At 36.1% G+C, this 27,302-nt stretch overlaps 1 protein-coding gene across 1 annotated transcript in view; it reads left to right on the top strand.

Annotated features, from left to right (window-relative positions):
- The window catches only part of LOC111512179 (nose resistant to fluoxetine protein 6), a 147,417-nt gene that overhangs the window by 19,570 nt on the left and 100,545 nt on the right, over positions 1 to 27,302 (top strand). Inside the window, exons 3-4 of the mRNA XM_074185987.1 lie at positions 22,564 to 22,790; positions 27,170 to 27,258. Coding sequence (XP_074042088.1) covers positions 22,564 to 22,790; positions 27,170 to 27,258 — 316 coding nt within the window. The remainder of the gene's footprint in view (positions 1 to 22,563; positions 22,791 to 27,169; positions 27,259 to 27,302) is intronic.

Consider the following 27,302-nt stretch of genomic DNA (forward strand, 5'->3'; position numbering starts at 1 on the left):
ATAGAATTTTTTCTATAGGCTTGGTATAATTTTTAAAACTGCATAATAGAACGCAACATAATATTTATTTCGATAATTTTTCTACAAAATAGTAGACATTTGGAACATGTATAGTTTTGTATCTCAATTCAAAAGAAATTAAAAACTCATGGCAGATTCATTTGATCTAATTATTCAAAATGTTGCTTTTTAACGTCAATGCATTTTTGTATTTTCGGAGCATGCCCGCATAACATTCACTAGTTGAGGCGAAGTAATTTAGTTGATGGCGCTTCTTACCCTGTCTTCAAGTTCCTCGCGATTTTCAGGTCTTCAATGAGCACAAACTCTATTCTTCAAGTGAACCCAAACAAAAAAATCCATTGGCGTGAGGTCTGGTGGCCTTGGTGGCCAACGAACTGGATCATGAGTACCAATCCATTTGTCGTTGAAGGTTCTAGTAAGATGCCCTCGGAATACGTTCGAATTATGTGAAGATGCTCCATCTTGTTGAAAATACATAACACGACGTGTTGATAAGGGAATGTCTTCAATAAAATTTTGGTAAAATTTGTAGGTACCGTTCACCTGGTGAAGCTCCATCAAAAATGATTGGTCCCACTATTCTGGTTTCAAAAATTCCTAGTCAAACATTGACTCCGAATCTTTCCTGGTGTCTTCCTTCTCTGAACACATGCAGATTTTCTTGTGAATAACAATATACATTATTTCTTTGAAATGACCATTGTTTGTAAAGCGTGATTCATCACTGTATGGAATATTGTAATGGGAATTTGGATTTTCTGCTTCTTTTCATATAACCCAGTTACAATATACAATCCTTCTTCTAACCTCGGCCTAATATTCGATCTGCTTCAATGATATATTTGGATCAACTTTTGCTGGAACAGTGATCTCCGTATCTTCTCTTACAATAACACATTTCCCATCATGATTAGTTCGTTCTGTCCTGAACTGTGATACCAATATTGCAAAATAGTTGCTACTACTCGGAAATTAATGGTTTACGGATTTGTTGCTCTTTGGTTGACATTCCTGATTTCAACCTGATTCATGTACTTTTGGTTGAATTTGGGCATGAGATTTCATAGAGATGATCGAGGTTACATGATGCAATATTCATCTCATTTTGTGGCGAAAATTTATTTGTTTACGTTTGCGTGGATGCTCCTCAGTTCAACAAATTTAATTCCATAGCCAACTAACATGAAGTTGAAAGGTTCAATACAAATGTAGGTATAGCATAAAAATTATCTCCATAAAAAATAAATAGGAAACGAAAATATGAAGATTTTTTCATGTTTTGTATTTTAATATGTATTGGAGTTTCTAACCAACTGCATAAAACTTATTGTGTAAAAAGTTTGGCCATGAATTAATGTTACTCACACAGTATTGTTCAATCTTTTTTGAAATATGAAAATTGGATGCGCTTCTGGTCAAACCGAAAGTGTTATATTTTGTTTGATACTTGCTATCAAACATTCATAACACCAAATCGAAGAACCTCATATGAAGCATCCATGTGAAATAACAACGAAGATATAGGGGGGTGAATTGATTCCGAGTCACCCGGTATATCACACATTTGGGAAGCATCAAGGGTGGTATATATACCTGCAGTGTGTTGAAAAGACATACAACCCAAATCGGTACGACCAATCAGCCTTACATCCTTCCTTTTGAAAGGAGTTGAGATGATACTGGACCGTCACATCAGGAAGGAGGCTTTACATGCAGCCCCCCTCAATAACCACCAGTATGCATATCAGACCGGCAAATCGACAGATTTAGCATTGAATTTTCCAATCTCTGGACAACAAGGAGATTACGTTTGCTTTATTTTTCGATATTGAAGAAGCATTTGACAATGCACTACCAAAATCTATAGGATCATCCCTGGCTGGCTCTATGTCATGCTGGTAAATAGAACTGCAACTACGCCTCTTCAAGATGAGGCCATTAGGTTCATGGTCACCAGGGGTTGCCCTCAAGGTGGGGTGATATCTTCCCTTCTGTGGTCGCTCTTGATGGATAGCATGCTTGATGACCTCGACACAAGAGAAGTAGATCTGAAAGCTCAAGTCATCTCGTCAAGGTCCACGTCGGGAACGGTATCTTGTAATATCCTTTGAAGTATGATAGAAATTGTTCACACTTGGTGCCAGAGGGAGCAGATATCTATCAACCCCTCCTTCACAAAGAGGAGAAAATTGGATGATTTCAAAAACAACACCTGACGATTTGATCTCCACAAACTTTGTGGAGTTTGTGTAGATCAAATCGTTAGGTGTAGTTTTTGAAATTACTATGGATCTTCATCAAGTAACGGCCGAATCAATAAAAAAATTGGATAAATTTACGCTAGATGGACTGCATATAGACTAAACAGTACAGTTCTCGAGTAGAGAGGACTGAATCCTCCAATGGAAGGAAATATTGAGAGCAGATAGTTGTTGGTTCACAGATGAATCGAAAACACCTTCAGTTTGTGGTGCAGGTGTTTTCAGTCGCAGATCCAGGACAGAGATATCAACTTGCCTAGAGACCTATACGACTGTATTTCAAGCGACAATTCATGTTATTGAATTTTGTGCGAAGAAATTGATAGAATCCAACCTCATGCACAAGTTATTCAAAATATTTTCGGACAGTCGAGTGGCATTGAAAGCTCTTGGCTCCTACTGAGCAACGTCTGAAGTGGTGGAAAATTGCTGAAAACCATTCTCCTCAATTAGAAAACTCAATAAATTGTCTCTGGTCTGAATTCCTGGCCATACTGGTCTGGAAAGCAATGAGGCTGCTGACTCCCTCGCAGAGGAGGATGCTGCTCATTGCTCATTGGACCAGAACCTGTCATTAGCATCACTTCAGGCTTTGCCACTCAAACTTCGAACACCTGGATGGCAGATAAATTCATCAACAAAATTCTAATCCTTCCTTCAAGTTATCGGATGTTGAATAGTTGTATTATTTATTCCGTTTTTTATCACTCTTAGAACATCTGCTTCATCAACTTCGAAAGAATTTTTATCCTTCATTGTTGTCATTGTTGAACCAACCAATTCTAACACACATTCCACTAAATACTGCCTGTATAATTTTCTATAGTACCTATATCTTGGAGATTATTTCTATACTGCGGTTTTTCTATAGTTCCTCCAACTGTAATTGGTATTTCAATTGGTGGAATTATTTTTCTATGAGCTATTTGAGTATCAATCTCTGTCGTTTTGTCCTATTTTGAGAAAGTGTCATTTCCATCATTACCCCCACCAGGTTCAAGTGGTCTACCTCGAATACAAGGATGTTGAGGAAAATTATCTCTCACAGACTGTGCTTGAGAGCAATAAATTTGCCCAATTCAGGTCCTATGCGCAGTCTCTACCATTATTCCGAACCCAAGCAGAAATCAAAGATGGTGGAAATAGCTGAACTGCTGGCTCAACAGCTGGACTTGGCAGAGTGACTCTTTCTCTTTGACGCCTATCTTCATCTTTCGTCGAAAAACATGGGCCCGTGTTCGTAAGTGGAACGTTTCTTTCAAGGGATAACTTGATCCTTAACACATCCAAACCTCTTTTGTGAATTAAAGATATCTCATTGAACGGAAGTTATTTATTGTGGAGGAAAATCAGTGAAAACAACGAGTTACTGATAAATAGTACATTTGTCTTTGTGAAAAATTCTTTGATTTTACGCAGTAACTTACTGGGGTGAACTGAAAAGTTGGCCCTTTCTGCACCTGTATAAAGTTCTTCATAATTTCCATATTTTTTCAGATTGTGGACGGTGAAATAACCAAAAAATGGACAATAAAAAAATTATATTTTGTTTTTCCATGGTAATTTTAGTTAGGTTCAAGTTGAATGAAATGAAAAAAACTTGTTGATTTCAAATTATCTTCAAGTCGTTCAAACATATGACAGAAAATTCGCATGTTGATTTTGAAGCTCTTCAGTGAATGTTTTCCTAATTTAAAAGAATGAAATAAAAAAAAGGAATATAGGAGTGCATATTTATTTTGATTGTAACACACGGTATACTGCCCACTTGGGGTAATACATATTCCTTCAATCTATTGATTTTCTAGTCATACGTAGCATAATAAATATTACTGGAGTTTCTTTCCCAACACCAAATTATTATTTTTAACACCTCGACATGTGTTTCGATCACCAAGTGATCATCTCCAAAGAGGAAGATTAAAACTAGAAACTAACGCGAAACTAACCCAATTTTTCTATATAGATATCCCATACAGATAAAGCATTTAGGTGTCCCACCAATACAGGTATACCAACCTAAATTAATGTTACAATTTTGCCTTATCTATTATTTAATAATATATATTTACCTGTTATAGCTGTATATGAAACAATTTTCAGCTATATAAAAAAAAATTTCACAATATTACCTATCTAAATATATTTTTGCAATGTGTCCTTATGGTAGTAATCAGTAACCCCAACAATATTATTTTAACAAGATATATATAGTTTGCTCTTTGGTATAGTTCCGTCATCGTTATTCATAATATTATTGTGTTTACTTATTTCCACACTCTCATAGGCATCTAGTTGCCTGTTGTTGTTAACTTGTCTAAATATGGAATGATTTTGTTGCAAAATATGATAGGCGACTGCTAATTTTTCAGGTCTTCCATATTTCAAGGGTGCCATGTGTTCCTTATAACTTACTTTGATAGATCATTTTGTCTGTCTATAATATTTTGCATCGCAGTCCTTACATTCAATTTCGTAAATTCCAGACTTTTCCGAATTCTTGACTTTGTCTTTTGGACTTCCCAAAAGGCTTTGCAGTGTATGACATGTTTTAAAAACCACCTTCATAGCTAGTTTCTTGAAAATATTTCCAAAGTTCCTCGTATATTGGTGGTATGAAACTGAGATGTATTGTATTTTTTGAAAGTCGAGATTTCGTTCAATTTCAATCGACTTTCAGAAAGGACAAAAACCAAGATAAATACATCTCATTTCCATACCACCAATATACGATGAACTTTGGAAATATTATCAAGGAACTAGGTATGAAGGTGGTTTTTAAAACAAGTCATACACTACAGAGCCTTTTGGGAAGGCCAAAAGACAAAGTCGAGAATTCGGAAAAGTCTGGAATTTACGAAATTGAATGTAAGGACTGCGATGCAAAATATTATGGACAGAAAAAAGATCTATCAAAGTAAGATATAAGGAACACATAGCACACTTGAAATATGGAAGACCTGAAAAATCAGCAGTCGCCTATCATATTTTGCAACAAAACCATTCCATATTTAGACAAGTTAACAACAACAGGCAACTAGATGCCTATGAGAGTGTGGAAATAAGTAAACACAATAATATTATGAATAACGATGACGGACCTATACCAAAGAGCATACTATATATATCTTGTTAAAATAATATTGTTGGGGTAACTGATTACTACATAAGGACACATTGCAGAAATAAATTTAGATAGGCAATATTGTGAAATTAATGTTTTCTATATAGCTGAAAAATAGTTTTATATACAGCTATAACAGTTGAACATATATTGTAAAATAATAAATAAGGCAAAATTGTAAAATTAATAAAGGCTGATATACCTGTATGGGTGGTACACCTGGATGGTTTACCTGTATAGGATATCTATATAGGGTTAGCTTCGCATTATTTTCTAGTTTTAATCTTTCCTTTGAAGATGATCACTTGGTGATTGAAACACGTGTCGAGGTGTTAAAAATAACGATTTGGTATTGTGAAAGAAACTCCAGTAATATTCATTACTATACCAAAGTTTCCAAACAGTGCATCATCAATACGTAGCATGTAGAAATAATTATTAAAATAGTACAATCATCCCATGTATTCATTTTGAATATGAGTTAAGACATTTATTGAATGCCGTTGTATTTTTCCCATCTTCAAAAATGAAAAACCTGAAGTAATTATCAATGAATGTGATTTATTAAAAGTCTTTGAACCATCTCATAATAATACTCCGATAGATAAATGAACAAATATCATTTCTATATCTGAAAATAAAGTGTAAGTTGAAGTAAACCACTGTCAATCTGAAAGCGATCCCTTCATGTCTCAGGGCTATAAATTTATAGTAGTTATATGAAAAAATCTAAATTATATTCTCGCAAGAAAAATGGACACTTTTCTGTATATGAGATCGTTCAGCCGGGGATACTATTTTTTAATGTAATTTGGTAGCGCCAGAGTTGCTACCACCGGATCAGAGAAATTTGTAATCCGCTATGATCACATGGATCCAGAATTAGTGATTGGCTTGGTCAACTAGCAAATTTTGCACTTTCCCACCTTTCTGAACAGACGGCTGGGTTACGTCACCGATTATGTTTTCAGAGTGTGATCTCGGTCACGACTTGAATGCATGGTCTTACAAGGGTTTCAGAAAATTGAATGATATCAGCTGTGTCCCCACAAACTAACCTTATTGATAAAAATAAATAATGCGGAATAGTTGGATTAACAATTGATGGAAATAAGTATAATAAAAATAATGACTAAAATTAAAACCTTATCATAGCAATATTGATACTCTTACTTCATTTTTGATTAACTGAATAATATTATAAACGTGGGCAATTTGAATAAAAAAATATATAAATATAACCGTGTGAAATATACGGCAAAACTAATTTAAAATAAAGTCACAATATTATTCCTCTTACATTCCAATTATTATCACTCAGGACAGAAGTATGCCTCACTTAATTTCTAATAGATTTGCTTTAAAAATAAAATGAAATTAATCTATGGGAAATCATTACGCTACGCTATAACCAAATAATGTAGGCCAAGTATGACAAAAACCACTGTACTCAAACTGTCCCAAACATTACTAGTGTAATGTTTCGTCCTGTATATGTTGTTTTAGATTATTGTATGTCAAGTAGACTGTGAGTTGTCACTTTGCAGATTTAACAGAGATTGTTCAAAATAAACAAATGTTGAAAACTACTTCCACAATTTCAATTAATATTCCAACACGAATATTACATTTGGCGACGAGAATAACAACCCACGTCCGTAATGGAAAACATCAATTTGAATTTTGTATCATTTGATACTAAATCCGATATAATCAATATTGGAACCAGATGGGAAAGATGGATCAATCGTTTTGAGATCTTCAGGCAATGAACATTACCAAAAAATCACGATAAACAGCTATGTTACTGCATTACATTGGAGATGATGCATATGATTTGTATACATCCTTACCAGATCCACCATCTTCATCTTCCGATAATGAGTATGACAAAGCAAAATTGAAATTATCCAATTACTTCAAACCCAAAATCAATGTTGAGTTTGAAATATATAACTTCAGACAAGCTAAACAGTTACATGGAGAAACCTTGTATCAATACTACGCTCGCTTGCTGAAATTATCTAAGAACTGTAATTTTGATGACCATAAGAAAGAAATCAAGTCTCAAATTATCCTGGGTACTAACTCCACCCAGATTAGGCGAATTGCATCATCTGAACAATTAACACTAGAAGAGCTTTTAGCAAAAGGCAAAACATTTGAAGCTACTGATCATCAACTTATGGCTATTGAACAGAAAGAAACAGCAAATTTTTCAAAAACCAGCAAAGAAAGCAGAAAGAATAGAAAAGATAATGGCTATTTCAAGCACAATAAACGAGAAAAGTCAAAATATCAAACTAGAAATTTTGAATCTGTCAAAGAAAATGAAACGGAGAAAATTTGCAGAAATTGTGGCAATAACTGGCATAATCAAGATCCCAAGTTGACATGCCCAGCGAAAAATCCACAATGTAGAGGATACGGGAAAAAAGGACATTTTCAAAAAGTTTGCATTACTACTGGAATGATGAAAATTCCTTCCAAACAACAAACAAGGGCTATAATGTATAATCAACCAGAAATTGAACATATGAAAGATAATGAATCATCGTCAGGAGAAGCATTCAGAATAATTCAAACAATAAGTACAGTTTCGAATAGGTCTATCAAAGTCCAGATTCTACTAAATGGTAAAACAACGAAATTTATTGTCGATACAGGAGCAACTGTAAATATTATGAGTTCCGAAACAGTTAGAAAATTAGCAGAAAACAAGAACATTTTACCAACAAACCAGCAAATATTTCCATACAACTCAAAAACTCATTTGCCAGTAGATGGAAAATTACCCGTCGTACTTGAATATAACAATAATAAGAAATTTCGAACTGAAATTTTCATCATAAAAGGTAGAAGTGAGTCATTACTGAGTTGCGAAGCTGCTATGAATCTAAACATTCTACAATTGATTAGAAGCACAAATTGTTACACAATCGAAAGTTTCGAAGAGAAATTTCCCGCCGTGTTTAAAGGAGTAGGAAAGTTGGAGAACTTCCAAGTGCATCTTCATATCGATAAATCTGTTCAACCAGTAGCACAAAAACATCGGAGAATACCATATCATGTGAGGGAAAAAGTAAAAGCTGAACTGGGCAGACTACAAGCAGCCGATATTATCGAACCTGCCATTGGACCAACTCCATGGGTATCACCTATTGTTATCGTTCCTAAACCAAGTAGAGATACCATTAGAATATGTGTGGATATGCGAGCTCCCAATCAAGCCATCAAACGAGAACGTCACTTAACACCAACAATCGATGATATTATATTGGCTCTCAATGGTGCTACTGTATTTAGCAAAATAGACCTCTATGATGGATGTCATCAGTTTGAATCAAGAATGGTGACTACTTTTTCAACACTTGTTGGTTTGTTCAGATATAAACGCCTTAGCTTTGGTGTGAATGCTGCAGCTGAAATTTTCCAAAATATCATTCGTCAAACTCTAATAAACATTAAAGGAGTGTTGAATGTCAGTGATGAAATTTTAATTTTTGGAAAGAATTAACAGGATCATGATGATACTTTGAACAAAGATTTCCAACGTTTGAATGAATCTGGTTTGACAGTCAATAAAGCGAAATGTCTATTGAATCAAAAAAATCTAGTTTTTTTTTGGATACGTATTTTCTCATGAAGGAATTAAACCATATCCAGCAAAAGTAGCAGCGTTCAAAAACTTAGAAGCCCCGAAAAATGCATCTGAAGTAAGAAGTCTTTTGGGTATGATTAATTATGTTGGGAGATTCATTTCGAATTTAGCAAGTACCACCAAACATTTGCGAACATTGATCTTGAAAAATACATGTTGGACGTGGACAAAAAAACATCAAGATACATTTGAATTCTTGAAAAGTCAGCTGAGTGAAGAATGCCATCTTGCATATTTTGATATTTACAAAGAAATTCACTTGTACGTCGACGCTGGTCCTTGTGGAGTAGGAGCTATCATCGCACAAGAAGATAATGAAAATCCTGAAGTTGTTGCATACGCCAGCAGATCACTATCTCAAACAGAGGAGCGATATAGTCAGATTAAGAAGGAAATGGTTGCCATAACTTGGGCAATCGAACATTTCCACATTTACATATATGGTAGTGTATTCAATCTCTATTCAGTAATTTGCAAACAAAAATATGTAAATAAATTTACCCCACCATATAATCCCAATCCATATATTGTTGAGAAAATTAGTGTTACAAAGGTAACTGCGTCAAGGCTAGATAAAAAGATAACAAGAAATGCTTCTCACTTCAAAAAGATTGTAAAATCTGATCACATGAATCCTGTATTAGATGTTACACCTGAATACGATGAAGATTTTCATGATTATAGGAAATTAGATGGAGAAATAGAGTCAGAAGAAGATACACCAATTCAAGAAATTGTTGAAGCCGAAGTTCATGAACCTCCTAGAAGACAACAACACCAATTCAAGAAATTGTTGAAGCCGAAGTTCATGAATCTCCTAGAAGACAACAACCACATAGGAAAGCTAAACACACAAATTATCCTTCTATATAAATGTGATAAAATTGAAGTTAGGGAGGAAATGTAATATTTCGTCCTGTACATGTTGTTTCAGATTATTGTATTTCAAGTAGACTGTGAGTTGTCACTTTGCAGATTTAACAGAGATTGTTCAAAATAAACAAATATTGAAAACTACTTCCACAATTTCAACTAATATTCCAACACGAATATTACAAGTAGGAAGCCAAACTGTAACCTTGAATCCACTAGCCGGATGAACCCTGACTGAGTACCAATACCGAAATCACTTTGCGAAACAGTGACTTGAAATATCTCGTATTCCAATGTACTTTGAGGATTTCTCCACACTGTGTAGGAAATACAACTGACCTACTTCTGAATTCGTACGCGACCCTTTTTTTATGCATCAAATCAAACAGCCAAATGAAAAGCTACTAACACCCAAATACCGAGATCACTTCACGAAACAGTGACTTGAAATATCTCGTATCTCAAGTTACTCATGAATTTCCCCAGGAACCTCACCCGGGGTCCAACCAATCCGGGAGGAGCCCGCGCACGACTGACTTGATTCTTTTTGTCTTTCCAAAATTTTTTAGTAACCATCCCCTTAGGGGGTTGTAAGTTACCATCTCCCAAGATAGACAGCAAAAATCATGGACAGGTTTCCGCTAGATGTCACTGCAATAGCTATTTTGATATTTTCTATTTCGAATGTTAGTAGATGATTTCGTTCATTTTCATATCGGTACTTGAAATAAACAATTTTTTTGTCTCGTCAAACCCGACCTCTCAGAAAATAAATTTTATTCATTTATTAGATACTTACTAGTTTCTCTTGACACTTATTTTTATGGGGTCCACAGTGAATGATTTTTGAACCTTTTGAATAACGAGGTTGATTGTTTATCAAATTTCAAAACACAATAGGAGTTAATTTCAACGTTTTTTTTTGAATACATTCGCCCTAGTTGACTTCGAAATCGTTACTGAAAGCTGATGGAGGTTTTCTCCTTCTACGATTCTTCTGGTATTTACTATTCTACGAAAAATAATACGACTATAACTTATGATTCGTTACAAAGTTATTATCAATGACTATTGTTATTATTCAAAATACCTTTCTTCGATACATCTCATAGCATTATCCAAACTAATAACAAATATTATTTTAGAATTTGGAAAAAAAGACACTTCTTATATTCAAAGAAATACATATTATTCATGAGTATGATTGAACAAAAATCGACCAATGTCTCAGTATTATTTCAACTAATGAAAGTATGTTGAACATTTTTTTTTCATCTGAAAATAATTAATGATCGGTATGTATTGATAAAAAACTTTCAATATATTCCACAGCATTATTCAAGTAGATAACTTATGAAATGAATATTCATGTCTACCTATTTATATTTGAAAATAACACACCAAACACTTCTAACTACCTCCCATTCCCACCCCTCCTCATTCGAATCATATAAAATAGGATGCATTCCCAATATTTACCAACTTGTTCAATCATCATGGATCAAGTAACACCAGTTATGCAGGAATTCGATTCAACAAGTGTACCACATTTCACTCCTTCTGAGGATTGATCATATAGGGAGACTGAAGTGGAAATTATTAGTCAAACGTGCCCGGATGATGAATTCAATGGGTATTCAGATACTACTATAGATCTGAACGAGGAGGGCGATTTTCAATCAGACAAGAACGAGTTTAGTCAATTTGATGATCCAAACGATCAAAATGTAGACTTTGGGGTGATGCACTAAATTTTTCATTATTCATTATGGAGCCGTATTTGAATGTGAATGGAGCAAATCAATTCGTCCTACCCCCAGAATTGATCATACTGGTTGATTCTCCGGAGCATGAAATGATCATTATTGATGATGATGATGATTTGGATTGTTAGGTTAGGTTATTTGTCTCTGAGTGCACATGTTTTGGTTGATGAATACGGAATACTGCATGGTTTGGGGTACTATTCAACCTCACTTTATATAATTTTTTTGATAATTCACCATTTGTATCACTCCTTGATTGAAGAAAAAATTCAGACGCTCAGTGCCTACCACTTATGGATTTTGTAGACGCGAATCACATGCCACTAATATTCGAGACGTGAATTTGTCCAGCCTAACACCAACCAATTTCGTCACACTCACAGATGCAGCTCATGATGACACGTTCAGTGTCTGAAATATTCAATGATTCAGTGTTTGAATCATATCCATCTGTCGAGTTTACTTCATTTACTTGGACTAGGTCATGAATTGGAATTATTTCATCAGAAATAGGAAATATAGCTGAACCTGTGGAAAATGAGTTTTCATCTACATTGCTCATCTCTCAACACCCGCTAAAAAACTGGTGAAGATGAGACTGAATCAAAGTGTTATTAATGAGGTATGGTGTGAGATTGGTTGAAATTATTATAGTAATGAAAACAATAATAAGGGTCATAATTTTCATTTATCATCATGGAATTGAACATATGAAATATATTGGGGTTCTACTCTGGCAAATGAAAAGGATATAGTTGCATATAATGCATGGATCCAATGCAGTTTGTCAGCGGTCTGTCGCACGCCTCGCATCATGTTCAGCTTATTTTCATCACATGTGTCACATCTGGTGGCACATGCTCGGAAAAAAATTATAGCGTCTTTTCCTGAAATATGAACATATACAGTCCTTTTTTTGGAAAAGAAAGTTCTTGGCTTTTTACTACTCCATCTTGGTACAAAAAATATGGAAATCTCCCAAAGAAAATAAGGAAGTAATTGATTTGAAAATAAGTAACTCTATACATAGATGTGTAGATCATGCAAAGAAGCAACTTTCAGACACAAACTGGAAGAAAGCTTTCACGAAACAACTACTTTCATGTAAACATTGAATTACAGGAAAGAAAAAAATTCTTTCGAAACAAATACTTTTATATGAACATTGAATTATACAGAAGATACTTTTCTCTACTCAGTTTGTATTCCAAACAACATGGAGTAGTTGAAAGCCAAAAACTTTCTTTCCCAAAAATTAATCACTCCTAAAAATATAATCCCTCACAATTTATATATAGTCCTGTTTCTCACGCATAATATCATCAAAAATAAATAATGAATCTAATGATTTAAGTATTTCAGCTGAATCATTGAAGCTTATACTTCACGTGAGTACTCACATTTGGGTTGATAGAGAGACTTTGAATGAAGATGAATATCGTAATCCCATCCCGTAATCTCGAAGGTCCAAAAATTAGGCCTTGAAGTGATAGTAGGAGTAAAAATCCGTGACGCTGTTTAACACCATTTTCACCTTTCACTTTTTCGTCGATATTATCAATGGTTTTGCTCAACAATGCGCATTATAGACCGGTGATAACTATATGAGCGGATTTTTCAGAATAACGAGCCGATGCAGATGTACTGATTTCCATAATAATTTCCCAATTGAATTACAACCTAGTTGTTAATATTGCGTTTCTGGCACGAAATTACAGCGTTTATCAGCGTTAGGTATTTTAGCTGTTGTTACAGCTGGCATAACAAAAATAGTTCAAACAGCAAGAGCAGGCAAGAAGCAATAGATTGAGGCAAACCGTCCTTATGAATACATAGAGACAATTGCTCTTAGTGAAAATGGATCTACTTGAATCCTTATCGTAAAGGATTGGGGTGTATCTGAAGAATAAAAAAAATCAGAATACTTATAGATTTGCTACCTCGAGAGCTCTTTCCAACATCGACTAATACCAATGCAAGACCGAAAAAGCATCTAAACAGTGAGTCATTCATTTATCGCCTATTTGAGATTTCGCACTTCACAAAAATGAGTAAAAAACAACTCACCAATATGCCAAAAGTGAAGTTAATTGGGTGTGCAACAAATGAAATTGCATTTTTATGGAATAATTCACCACAAAGTCTACAAAATGATTAGATATATTGAAGTATCATGGCAGTAGTGCAAATGACAGTAATTTCGATATGAATGATGGTCCACCTTCGAGAAAAATCACATGATGAATGAAATTCACAGATCCTTCGAATTTGATATTGATGTAGAGCCGGATATAAACTCATCAAGGAACCACAAAATATTATCTATGTGCCTGGCGGTTGTCAGTACCGCGACAATATCACTCTACGCATTTTAGATGATGATGGTGATCTGATCAATTTCAATTGTGAAAAAGTAATAGTCAAATTGGAATGGAGGAAGCAAAACACTCACTTTTTCTCATATATTGATTCACAATATCGACAACTGTCATTCGTGTATCATAAAAATTAGTAACAGAAGTACCGATAAGCTTAGTCGCAAAAGTAAGGCAGCTTTAACATATGTACAGTACACAAACATTCCCTATCGGCTTAATGCATCTAGTGAAGTCTATAATCACGTGCATTTGGAGAAGAGAAAATCTGAAACTCGATACATTTCACATGTGTCTTTCAAACGGTCAAAATATAAAATGAGCGCTAGTTGCCTAAACTTTCCCAAATTCATTGGATTGTAGATGCGATTTGAAAAATAGGTATCCATACTATCTCCAGACCTCTTTTTATTGTATATCAACGACTCATTGGAAAAAACGAAAAATCCAATATATTACTTTGCTGACGATAGCACACTTGTATCGTCATTTCATTTAGATTTTAGGATATCGGCTGCGGATGCACATCTTCACCGACAGCATATCTTAATAAGGATCTGAAAGTGATTTTGAATTGAGATAGAAATAATCAGGTTCCATTCAATGCCACAAAAACCCAGGCATCGGGTTTCTCCAAAAAGATGAATGTCTCCGAAACGGATATAATATTGTTAGGACAGACATTTTCGCTTTCTGCTTCGATAAGTTTGTTGGAGGTTGAAATGGACACCAATATGCTTGGCATAATCAGGTCGTTCGAATCGCGAAGGCTGCTTCTGGACTAGAGGCCCTATCCGGGAAGCCAATATATGGCCTTATGGATGAAATTGCCGGACTCCTGGTCAGAAATGAGTCGAGTGAGGGAAACTGAAACTACCCAAAAACCTTTGCGAAACATGCAACCCTGAACCAGCTTACCCAAGCTAAGGCGTAAGGAATCGTGCCGACAGCTGAATGGCCGCAAGGTGATATGCGGTTACGAACGATCCCCTTGGGAAACTGGGCGAAACCTCATTGTAATCAGCCTTCCTCTGGTGATGCGGGGCTCTGCGAGAGGTGACCAACCCTTCCCTTGCTGCTCGTGGGAACACACATATGAAACAAATGAACAGACATAACAAAAACCAATCCCGAAGCTGAACAGAAGTGCTCACCTCAATCTATGGCGGTGGCTAGGGATGAACAGAAATGTTCACCCCAATCTACCTTTCGAAATGATGCTGGACATAGCAGATCACCTCGTGATGTAATACAATGCGGCGCATTTGCGGCGCCGAGGCCAAAAGAAGGAAGAGATCGGAAGAAGTAGGAGTGGCAGCAACTATAAGTGCACCCTCCTTCCCCACTGCACCACTAACAGCAAGGGCACTTCCTGCGGCAGGCGCCAAGATCTCCGCCTCGATTAAAGCAAGGAACCTGCTGCCCTCGAAGGAAAGCGCCCTCACTTAAGCACCTCCATTAGATGAACCACAGGAAGGATGAGGAAGCTGTGCAACGACAGTAATATCGCTGCACCTTCCAAAACCTTCGCGGAGGCCGCCGTGAGATACCCCAATGTTGCCACAGAGAGTGTATGTTCGGCGAGTCTCAGCCTAGTCCTGCCGATATAAAGGAGATGTTTCACAGTGACCTGTCCGCCTTCCTGGAAAGGAAAGTATAGACGACCTAGGAGGACTTCTTCTCGGGAGGATGTACAATGGGTCACATGTGGCCTAAGTGCTGTGTGTATTTTTTTTGGTAGCTTGGAAGCAGACTGACTTGTCCATTCAGTCCAAGTCTCCAGAAAATACTGCAGCCTTTTGGGCTTATTGCGTTAATTCTTCCATCTTCTCATGACACCCATTCCATCAGTATCGTTTCCTGTACTAGTTTGTATAGGTTCCGTGTTGGATGTTCGTCATATTCTTCTGGACGTGATTTCGTACGTCCATATATTGTATGCCTTCTGTGATTCAGTGCCTCACATTCGCATAAGAAGTGTAGAGCTGTTTCTATTCCTTCGTTGCATAATCTGCAGCTGGGGTCTCTGTTGTACAGCCCCATTTTATTCAGGTGTCCTCTAAGCGGTCAATGACCGCTTGTAGCCCTGTAATTATTCTTAGCCAATCCCTACTATATTGAAGTAGTTCTTCGATTCTTTTCTTGGACGGTTCCCTAATGAAGGTTCTACTGTGTTCGTTGCCAGGTACTTTTGTCCAGTACTCTGTGTGCTTCTTATTGGTCCATGTCCCAATCTGTGTTCTTACCAATGATTTTGGTACCCCCAGAGCTGATTCAGGACCTATATATGAAGTTGATGATCCGCGTCTTGCGCAATAATCAGCTTCATCATGACCTGTGATTCCTGAATGCCCTGGCACCCAGTACAAAGTTAATTTGTTCCTGTTTGCAGTTTTATTCAGTTCTTCATGGCATTTTCAGACCAGTTTTGATGTCACCTTCGGGTTTGTCTCTTGCTGTCTATAAAAATATTGATCCGCTCATTTCTTTGAGGTCTCAATTCAATAAGCCTTGCACACTGCAAGATAGCGTACACTTCTGCCTGAAAGATATATGTGTATAGTCCTAGCGGATAGCTGTAGTTTAAATTCCTATCCGCTTGGTATATTTCAGCTCCCGTTCCATGTTTGGTTTTCGATCCATCTGTATACCAGGTGTTTTTTCAAAATACGTTTTCAGGATAACTAATGGTCTTTCACTCTTTCCGGCTCATAATTTTGGCCGTGAAGTTTGTGTTGAAGGTGTCCTTCGGTGTCATGTGGTCTGTGCACATATTCAATATGTGCTCCTCCACTTGTTCCAAAATTTCTGTTCGGTCCGATCTTTTATAGTCCGGTGAGATTCCCAGTCTAAATTGGCCCATCCTGGCCTCCCCCATTATCACAAGGTGTAAATGAGGTAGATTCAGGAGTGTCTCCAATGCAGCTGTTGGGGTAGTTCTCATTGCTCCCGTCATTCCCAAACATGCTTTGTCTTTGCACCTTGCCTATTTTGTTGATGCCAGTCGCCTGCTTCATCTTCAGCCACCAGACCAGAGATGCATATTTTATCATGGGTTTAACCACCATCGTGTATAGCCAATATACCATGTCTGGTTTCAGACCCCATGTTTTTCCATAGCTACCTCCATACCTACCTCCGCTTTCCTCTTTATCCTATCCAAGTGTTGGTTCCAGGTCAGTTTGGAATCTAGGATTACTCCCAGATATTTAACCTCCCCCGACTTCTTTTTCTTCACCTCGAAGTTTTAGAGGTCCGAGACCCTCCGTTTTAGTCCTCTTGGTTAATGCTACTATGGTCGATTTGGATGGGCTTGTGTGAAGCCCTTCTTCTTCGGTCCATCTTTTTATAATATTCAGGGTCTGCTGCATACATCCCTTCACTACATTATTGTGTTTACGCTGGACTAAGATGACTAAGTCGTCTGCATAGCCCAGTGCTTTATACCCATTATTGTGGTTCAAGAGACATAATAGCTCGTCCATTACAAGGTTCCATAACAGAGGGGACCCGTCCCCCTGAGGACAGCCCCTTGCTATCTGTGCCACGACTGTTCCACCCATAATGGTTGTATATATCAATCTTCCCCTAAGCATGCAATCTATTCACCTACAGCTTGTCTTGTCGATCCCCTTTCTCCTCGACGCCTGGATGATTCATTCTAACGACGTATTATCAAATGCGCCCTCAATGTTCAAGAAAGCAGCTGAAAGTACTTCCTTGTTTTTGTAAGTATATTCTACTTTTTCTGTTACCCGACATAGAGGCGTTTCTGTTGACATATCTGACCTGTATGCATATTGGTCTCGATGTAACGGTCTGATAGCCATTGCTACGTCTCTGATATGCCTGTCAAGTAGTTTTTCTAGCGTTTTCAACGCAAATCACATGAGACTAATTGGTCTCAATGCCTTCGCCGAGTCCTGTCCGATTTTCCCAGGTTTCGGAATGAAGGTGGCCCTGATCGGTCTTTAAATTTTTGGTATGTTTCCCAGTGCTAAACTTGCCCTGAGAATTATACACAATCTTTTAAAAAGTATTTCCGGTACCTTTTGAAGCATTACTGGATATATGCCATCAGGTCCCGGCGACTTATAGGGTTGAAATGAGTTTACAGCACATTTACATTGCCTTCTCCACGTAAATACTCAGTATATACTCAGTTAAGGACCTTCTGTATTGGTCCGATAAACTTGATTTCCTTGCACATTTGAAGGCTTCTGTAGTGCTGGTGCTGTGGGTATACACCCACCCTCCCTACTGTATACATACATACATACCTCAGCAACTTTTGACGCTTTATGAAGCTCAGATCAGACCTCTGGAGTATTGTTCTCCGCCTCTAAACATACCCTAAAGCTGTTGAATTCCATTCAGAAAAGAGCCATCTACTTGATTGGGGACGCGAACATCCCTCAATAGTCTGAAACATCGAAGAGAGTTTGAGGATTTGTCTCTCTTCTATAAATACTTACACGGGAAGAGTTCAAGTCTCTTAGGACTATTGATTCCACTAAGCGCGCTACATATCAGAAATACGCGACGGATTGTGGATGCTCAACGTTTTGAGGTTCAACTCAGTACACCTCGACTTTCACTGTTTAGAAACTCTTCCAGTTGGAGAATTGCGTTTATGTGAAATAAATATCCCGAGAATATTTTTCCAAGTGAATTCAATCTCCAGCGATTCAAATCCAATGTGAATCGCTACTTACGCACAGGCACCGCTCTGAGAGTACCTCAAGGATTTTTCTGTAGTGCTTCTGTTCTTTCTTTGAGAAATAAGTGATAACATGGCGACCATCACCACCAGTCATAACTTGGAAGTATTCGAGCCCATCTTCGAACATTTCCTTCGACCATTGCCTTCATGAGAATATATTCAAACCTTGTGGTTCACTTTATTACAAAAATTCAAATGGAATTAGAATCCCAATTAATTATACTCGATACTGCAGTTCCGTGAACCAACCGGATATTTTGATCATGACAATAACTTGGAAATTGTTCGTCAAGCTCTCTAATACTTTTTTTCTAAGATAATCTTGTAGTCCCCCAACAGACGTGAAAATTACTTCGATGTTCAATGACTCCAAGGTTGTTTACCACATTTTGGAAGCAAACTGGGTTTCATGGTTTCCAGTAATGGCTTGTATAGGACCATCTTTGAAATGAATTCATTATTCATATATTGGCGGGTGGAGGGGTAGTCATAATCTTCGAGTACATGAACAGATCTATCAACACCAGGATGTGGGTACCCTGCCACGGCTAATGGATACAAAGCCGTATAAATCCAATGCAACTCACTCATTCTTGACGGATCGAACCTGACTCCAAAGACACATGTTTCGCTGGACACAACTATCCTTAAAGGTCCAGTAGGTGGGGACAATGACATTTCTCCTCACGGAGGCGCCTTTTATGAAATATTGAGGAAATATCATGAATATCAGAGAAAAGCGGGGTTTTCCAAGGCGGTCCATTACGAAAGCGAGCTGCGGGAGAAGCCTGAGTAAGTGAAGGCTGTGAAATCTCCCCTTATGAGAACGTCCTCTGTTCAATCCACGAATTTCAAAACAAACGGGGCTCCCAAACGCGGTCCGTTCCAAAGTCAATCAGAGCCTACAACGATGAGATCTACAACGGCCTAATATGTCTATAGATATTTGTTATTCTTTGGCCTATATCCATTATTGAAGGTTAATTCAGGTCTATAGATGTATATATTTCTTTTCATTTCATATTTCATACTGTTCACAGCTGATGACATTTCTCACCAGTATATATGATTTTATTTTGGAGAGAAATATAAACAACTCCTGCAGGTATTGAGAAAGTACTTCTGATTACAATAAATCATGGCATTAAGCATGGATGTTTTGATAGCGTATCATACGAAGCGATTGTGAAATATCTTTTTTCCTTGAAATTCTCTTGATAACTTGTTTTCCTTCAGGTAGTTTTGGTTTTTAAAACTGCATTTGATTTGTCATTACTATGAATGAAATAGTCAACTTCAAGAATGGAAATATAATATCACTTCAAGGAGAAAAGTATTTTCCAATTTTGATAAAATGTGTACAATATTTCTTCACCTAATGAAGGTTTGTGAAAAAAAAATGTTTTTTATTGAAAAATGGTCATTTTTTTAGTTTTGTTGCCTCCAGAAAAAGTTTTTGGAGGTTTTGAAGTTCTCGTATATATTTGCTGAAACAATAATTGATTACTGATTATTGAAGATGATATTTCATTAGTTTGGACTTCCATTGTTTGATATGATATAAACCGATTGGAAATCCCAGAAAAAATCTGTAAAAAATTGAAAAAATTCAAAAAAGTAGCTGAAAAATAACAATTATAGTAAGCGAAAAGACTGAAATTACAATTAAATAAAATTCAAGCAACAACCAACAATGAATTGCTATTCTTAGACGTATTGGTGAATAAAAACGACACTAAATGGGAAACATCTGTATATCGAAAACTCACCTATACAGGACAGTATCTGAACATGGAATCCAACCACCATCAATCGACTAAGAGAGAAATCATCAAAACTCTACTAAACCGTGCTTTCGGGTTCTATAATACAGAGGAAGGTCTCGAGAAGGAACTAGGCATCAACAAAAATTACCTTCAACGGAATGGTTACTCAAAAGTGATAGTGGAACAGGCTTTAGCTAGAAGACAGTAAGAGCTCCACAAGAAAGAGAAGCCGCCACAACCAGTACTTGTACTTCCCTACATCAAAGAATTGTCGGAAAGGATGAGAAGGATTGGGTCCAAGTATAATATCAGAACCTGTTTCAGATCTGGAAACACTATCCGTAGCAGCCTCACGAGAACCAGGACATCAAACGCGGACTGCGATTCCAAGAATTACATTTACCGGATACCCTGTGAGTGCGGAGAATCATACATCGGTGAAACTAAGAGGCCATTGAAAGTTCGCATGGCCGAGCACAAGAAACACACACAGCGAGTAGAAACCAGCAAGTCAGGAATGGCAGAGCATGTTTGGACTCAACAACGCATTGAGCCAAACTATCATAGAGATACGCAACATATGGAAACCTCTACTCTCGCGAAACGGTCAGTTTTCATAAATCCGATGAAGCGGGGAGAGGAAAGACTATCTTGACTAATGAGTGCTTCACATAAAAAAACTTCAGGAAATATAGTGAAAACACGATATATTGCCGTACACCTATGAAATGAAAATATAGGTTGACCGCGTATATTCTACCTGCCAAGGAACAAAAAAGACTGCTCAGACGGCTTGGTCGTTCGTAGGGATACGACAGCTGGTTGACGGAAAAATATATTTTAAACATAGAACATTCAATTTTGAGTAGTTAGTTTATACCAAACTGTTGGTGAACACGTCTGAAGAAGCCATTGTGTAATGAAACACCTGTTGTGAACTGACAAATGAAAATTTCACAACAAAGTGTTTTTAAACACATTATAATGGATTTTCATGAAGTATCACATATAAAAAACGTATCATTCAGAAAAACCATCTTCAAACAGTATGAGAGAAATATTATTTCGACTGTTATCTAGAATTATCAGGAGGTTCTAGGATATGATTAAATCGATAATCTACCCACGTCTGGTGGAAAATCCACCAAACATATTATTCGTTACAAAATGTATTTGTGAAACAATATCTTCCAGATTGAAATTATCCGTCATATTATTCCCAACAGTATATTTGTTTTTAATTTTTCTGCAAGGCAAGCGTGTGGGAGGCTAACAACCATGTGAATCACACAAAATCATTTTCCTTCGAATGAAAAATTCTTTTACATCAAAGGATAATTGATCTTCAAGAATTTCTCGACTGAAACATATTTTCTTTTCATATGCACAAGACTCTCATAATGTAGGCTCCGCTCGATCTGAAACAAATGTCAATCTGACAAATAATTCAATTCTGTTTTTGAAAAATTTTTTGTCCTGTCCTTTTCAATGTCAGCAACAATAAAATTTGCCAATTTCAGAGCCGCCGGCACAATTGAATTGAATTGAATTAAGAATTGAATAGAAGATTATAAAATAAAAATCCTTTCATTTTTTGAAAAATTTGTATTTTTTGCATTGAGAAAAATAGTATGATTCATTCGAACAGTTTCTTGTAGTATTGTACCACACAATCAACACTTTTTTTCTATTGAAACAATATACTATTCCTTAGTGTGGACAGCATAGTTGAATACATTCATTTTGAAGAGTTTTTTGATTTTCTGTGTTGTTGATGTGAGAATTTTAAAATGATGACACATGACTGAAATGAAAGCGGTAGTGACCATCAATAAGATTTATGGAAACAAGCAGACGCAGTTTCGTCACATTCAATGTCAGCATATCCAATTCTCCTACTCGAAATTCATCGATCATCATTATTTTTTTGGGTACTAGTAAGACTATTTCATTTCCATCATCTAGTTTCAGCAAATATTTTTCGTTTCAGAATAAAAAGGACCCATCTCAACAACCAGAAAATATTGTTTTGATGGGTTGGTGTGTTCCAGCATCATGCGCAGCCAAGGATCTCCAGCGTTATCTAAATAAATATCTGGCAGAAGTTGATTTTCACATGAAACATTGGAATGTTACATATGAAGCCGTTATTGAAGAATACAGTTGTCAGGAAAGTGGTAAAAAGTCACAATTAGATCAAGCAGATATCTCTTTTGGGTAAGACAGTAATTCCAGAAATAATCGAAAGAAAAAATATTTTGTGTGAGTGTTATTAGAAAATACTGAGTGGAAATGAGTCTGGTAATGATATGGCAAATGTATCAAGCCAAAAACTACACAAAATCTCGTTACAACTTTATGAAATTCAAAAACAGATTATATGATACAACGGAATGGAATCATAAAAACATCTTTCGAAAGTGCACATTATTATTTATTTTCAATTGAGATTTCTTGCATAAGTATTTCTTTTGAAAGCATCATGTTCTCAAACCACAGAAAACCATTGGCAACGTTATATATCATTCATTGACATTGTGATTTATTAATTCAACTACTACTAATTTGTTTGTTTTTGAATACCTTTGTATATTTTTTACAACGAAAACATTTATTTCTGCTGATGAATAAGTATTGGTATTTTTTTGTAAATATCCAGATTTTTTAAATTACTAATTGATGCATTATAATTCACTGAAATTTTAAAAAAATGACTGAGTAGAAAATTTCAATTGAAAATGGGATTCTGCTCGTGCAGTCAGTTACGTTTGGACTCAATGCAAAAAAACTCTTCGATATCTGTCAAGCTTTCGATAGTGTTTACTATCTTCTTCAGGACAACCGTAATGCATGAAATAATACTTTTAAAAAATACTTACGTGAGAAATGAATGGAATTTGTAAGAAACTGAAAAAAACATTTGTTGAAATGAAGTGAAATGTATTTCACAAGGTGACTGTGACAAATACCATAATAGTTATTTCAATCATCAAGGCGGAAAATTCAGATTAGAGAGTGGGTTACTCTGTGAGATTATGTTACTTGTTCATGATTTAATAGATATGTGAATATTTGACTGAGGTTATTCACATCAGTGCGTTTGTTCATTTGATTTTCTGCCTCATACATACGTACCATTCCTAAGAAAGTATTTTTATGAAAGTTACTATCGATATCCCATACGATATTGTATCTCATCCGATGATCATTATTACATGGCTTGCATGTTTTGATGAGGTTCATGAATTACAATTACATATTACGTCTACAGTCGCTCTCATGAGAAATGATGGGACTATTGAGATTGCTAGATGTCTGACCAATATATTTTTTATGACAGTCTGAAGAAAGTATATTCAGAATATTCGATTTCTGTTCATTAGAATTTGTTCTTTCAACTTTAGAGTATAATTTGATAGTAGTGATATTTTCAATGGCAATTTTAACGTTTCCGTTGTTATCGATATCAATTCACTTTATAGTAAGTTCATGTGCATATGGTAACGATCTCAAAACAGATGTAAGGTTAGGTTAGGTTAGATCCGAAGTGAGTGGGTCTATTCGACCCTCCATCGCAGGTGTGGCATTGTGGCTCCCACCTATTCAAACTCGACCAAATAAACCCAGCATCTTGAAGAAGCCGATTAGTTTGTATGGTGAGTGGTATTTCAGGTCAGATGGTAAGAGTATGGCTCTGCCAAACTCTAAAAACCTGATGAGGTAGTCGGATAGTCAAGGTCAAGTCAGATTCTGCATACGCCGCTCGAAAATTTGATGCAAGGCGGTTTCATAAGGTACTCCGCTCTTGAGGAAACGACTCAGTCGTTTCCTGGCTGCACCACCAAACCTTTTTTTTAGGTTCAGTTATTGGATCAGGAGTTGGAGAGTTGAGAAGCTCTCGATCTTGATATAAATTTACAAAGAAGTCAGTTGGAGTCGTAAGCTCGACACCCATCTCCTCCGTAGACTCGCTCTTGATCTAAATTTACAGGGAGTTCAGTTGGAGTCGTAAGCTAGACATCCATCTTCTCTGTAGACTCAGCGTCAGAAAGATATTTCAAGTTTACTCTGTCCATAAAAGTCCCACGAGTAGCTAGGTAAAGAAGGTCAATCACGGCGGAGCCCTGCATTACCATGACAAGGTGATGCTACGACGAGAGGATGCTCGATGGAACCAAATATGCCAAGTCACTTGAGAGCCCAAACATGGTTGTTATGAAAGTTTGTGATAGCATTTCGGGAGAAGTTTGCCTCGTCCGTGAAGAGTACGTATCTCAAATATTGAGGGTTTCTAGCCAATTTTCTCAAAAACCATTGACACATAGTAATGCGTTGGGGAAAGTCTCGTGGCGAAAGAGCTTGTACCCTTTGAATATGGTATGGATAAAACTGTTGATCGTTGATAATTCTCCAAACTGTAGACTGAGTAGAATTGACAGCTTCAGCAATTACTCTTGTGCTTGTTTCTGGATTCTCCTCGAGAGCGTTCAAAACAGCTTCTTTCAATTCTGGGGTTCGGACTGCTCGTGGTCTTCCAATAATATCAGCTGCACTCTTAAAACTACCTGTTTCTGCCAAACGACGGTGAAGACTAGCAAATGTTGGAGCTGAAGGCAGTGCTCGATTAGGAAATCGCTCCTGGTAAATACGTCTTGCTTCGCGCGCATTGCCATCCGCAAGGCCATAAACGAAATGCATACCGGCTAAATGGGCATTATTGTTTAAATAATCCATTTTTTCAAAATAAGTGTTTTCTACTCCTACTTACAGAAACTTCAACAAAACGTCTAACTGTCACAAAATATGTAATTACCAAAACTACTCACAAACATCAAATTTATTTCCAAAGCATTCTTGTGAAAAATGCAAAATATTCGTAATAACTTCAACATGCGTCGATTATCAAATAATCGACTTGAAGTTTTCAAGTCCAAATATTTAGAAAACAGTTGCTTACAGCGACTAGTAACAAGGGTAGCTTATTTGCGTAGATATGATAGAGGAATCGATTTTTTTACTGAAAAATGTGCTAGAAGTACGCCCAAAAAAGTTATGAATCTTTAAAAAAGAAAAAGACGTGTAGGTGGCGCCCCCTACGAGTAAGAGCAATAAGAACATCAGGTTCGAATTCGATACCTCAAAAACCTTCTATTACCAAGTTTCGTTTAATTAAGTTCAGTATTTCAAAAGTTATTTAAAAAAAACGAAAATAAAAATAAAACTTCAACATCCTGTATCTTGGAAACGAAGCGTTTCCGGACATTTATTTATCCGGACAATTCATATTAAAATATTGTGAGAAATCACTTCCTGAAGTTTGTCAAAGTACTTTTGAATCACCCTGTATAAGTCAATATCAGGAGAAATTGAAATGAGTGACCTAAGGAAAAACAGTTTCTCATATGGCCATAAAATAACGTTATTTTAGATCACTAATAACTTATACCTCCAAATATTCAGAATACATCAGTATAAATATCAACTGAAAAAATACACATTTTCATAAGCTCAAAAAATATCATGGCATATGTGACATTGTGATATACTCACAATGATGTACTGTTTGGAACCTTTGGTGTAGTAATGAATATTACTGGAGTTTTTTCCCCAACACCAAATCGTTATTTTTACATGGTCACCAAGTGATCATTTTCAAGAGGAAGATATCTTCCTCTTGAAGATGATTACTTGGTGATCGAAACACGTGTCGAGGTGTAAAAATAACGATTTGGTGTTGGGGAAAAAACTCTAGTAATATTCATATACTCACAATGTTTTGTGTTTTACCATATATCACAAATATAAAATAAATTACATGTGATATAACAAAAGAAACATCTTTCAGATGACGGTTATGAATACATAATTTTCAAGTCATTTCGAGAAAGATGGAAATAATTGGTTCTTCTCACATTCCTGAAATAATATCTTAAAAACGACATGACATAATTGGTCGCAACTATAGATAATCTATGTTTGGAGGTGGTTGACAATGTTTCATGGGACATTTCATCAGTTCGGACTACCATTGTCCAATATAATTTAAATTGATTCGAAATCCCTGAAAGAAACTGTGGTAGAAGTTAAAAAGACTAGCTGAAAAATAAGAATTATAATAAACAAGAAACTGAAATCACAATGAATAGAATACAAGCAACAACAAAAAAAATTAACTATCAACACAAGATGAAAAATAATTTTTTTTAACAAGAAATGAAAAATAGAAATCAAAGGATTCCAAACCAAGTTACTTCACGACGTTTCGATTGTTAGTATCCACAATCGTCTTCTGTGTGATAACTGGTTATCATTTCTTGTTGATAATTTTTTAATTTTCATCTCGTGTTAATAGTTCAGTTTTTTTTTTCTGTTGCTTGTATTTTATTTCATTGTAATTTCAATTTTTTTGCTTACTATATTTGTTATTTTTCAGCTCACCTTTTTAATTTTTTAAAGAGTCTTTCAGGGATTTCAAATTGATTTATATCATAAATAGTAGACAATGGACGTCCGAACTAATGAAATGATAAAATATAGATAAACTAGCTCTTTGAATATTCACACTACTTCATTATTGTTAATTGAGTTTTTTTTAGGCTGATATCGATAATTTTAGTATCAGTTGTGATTGGGTCTACTCTATATGACGCCTTGAGGGATTCCACTATAGACAAATTGGGATCAAGTACGTTGAATTATTAATTTGGAAATATCCTTGTTGAGTGATCT

Source organism: Leptinotarsa decemlineata, unplaced genomic scaffold, assembly GCF_025532065.1.
Source record: "Leptinotarsa decemlineata unplaced genomic scaffold, Ldec_3_MD MMD2_tig00078422_RagTag_RagTag, whole genome shotgun sequence".
NCBI lineage: Eukaryota > Metazoa > Arthropoda > Insecta > Coleoptera > Chrysomelidae > Leptinotarsa > Leptinotarsa decemlineata.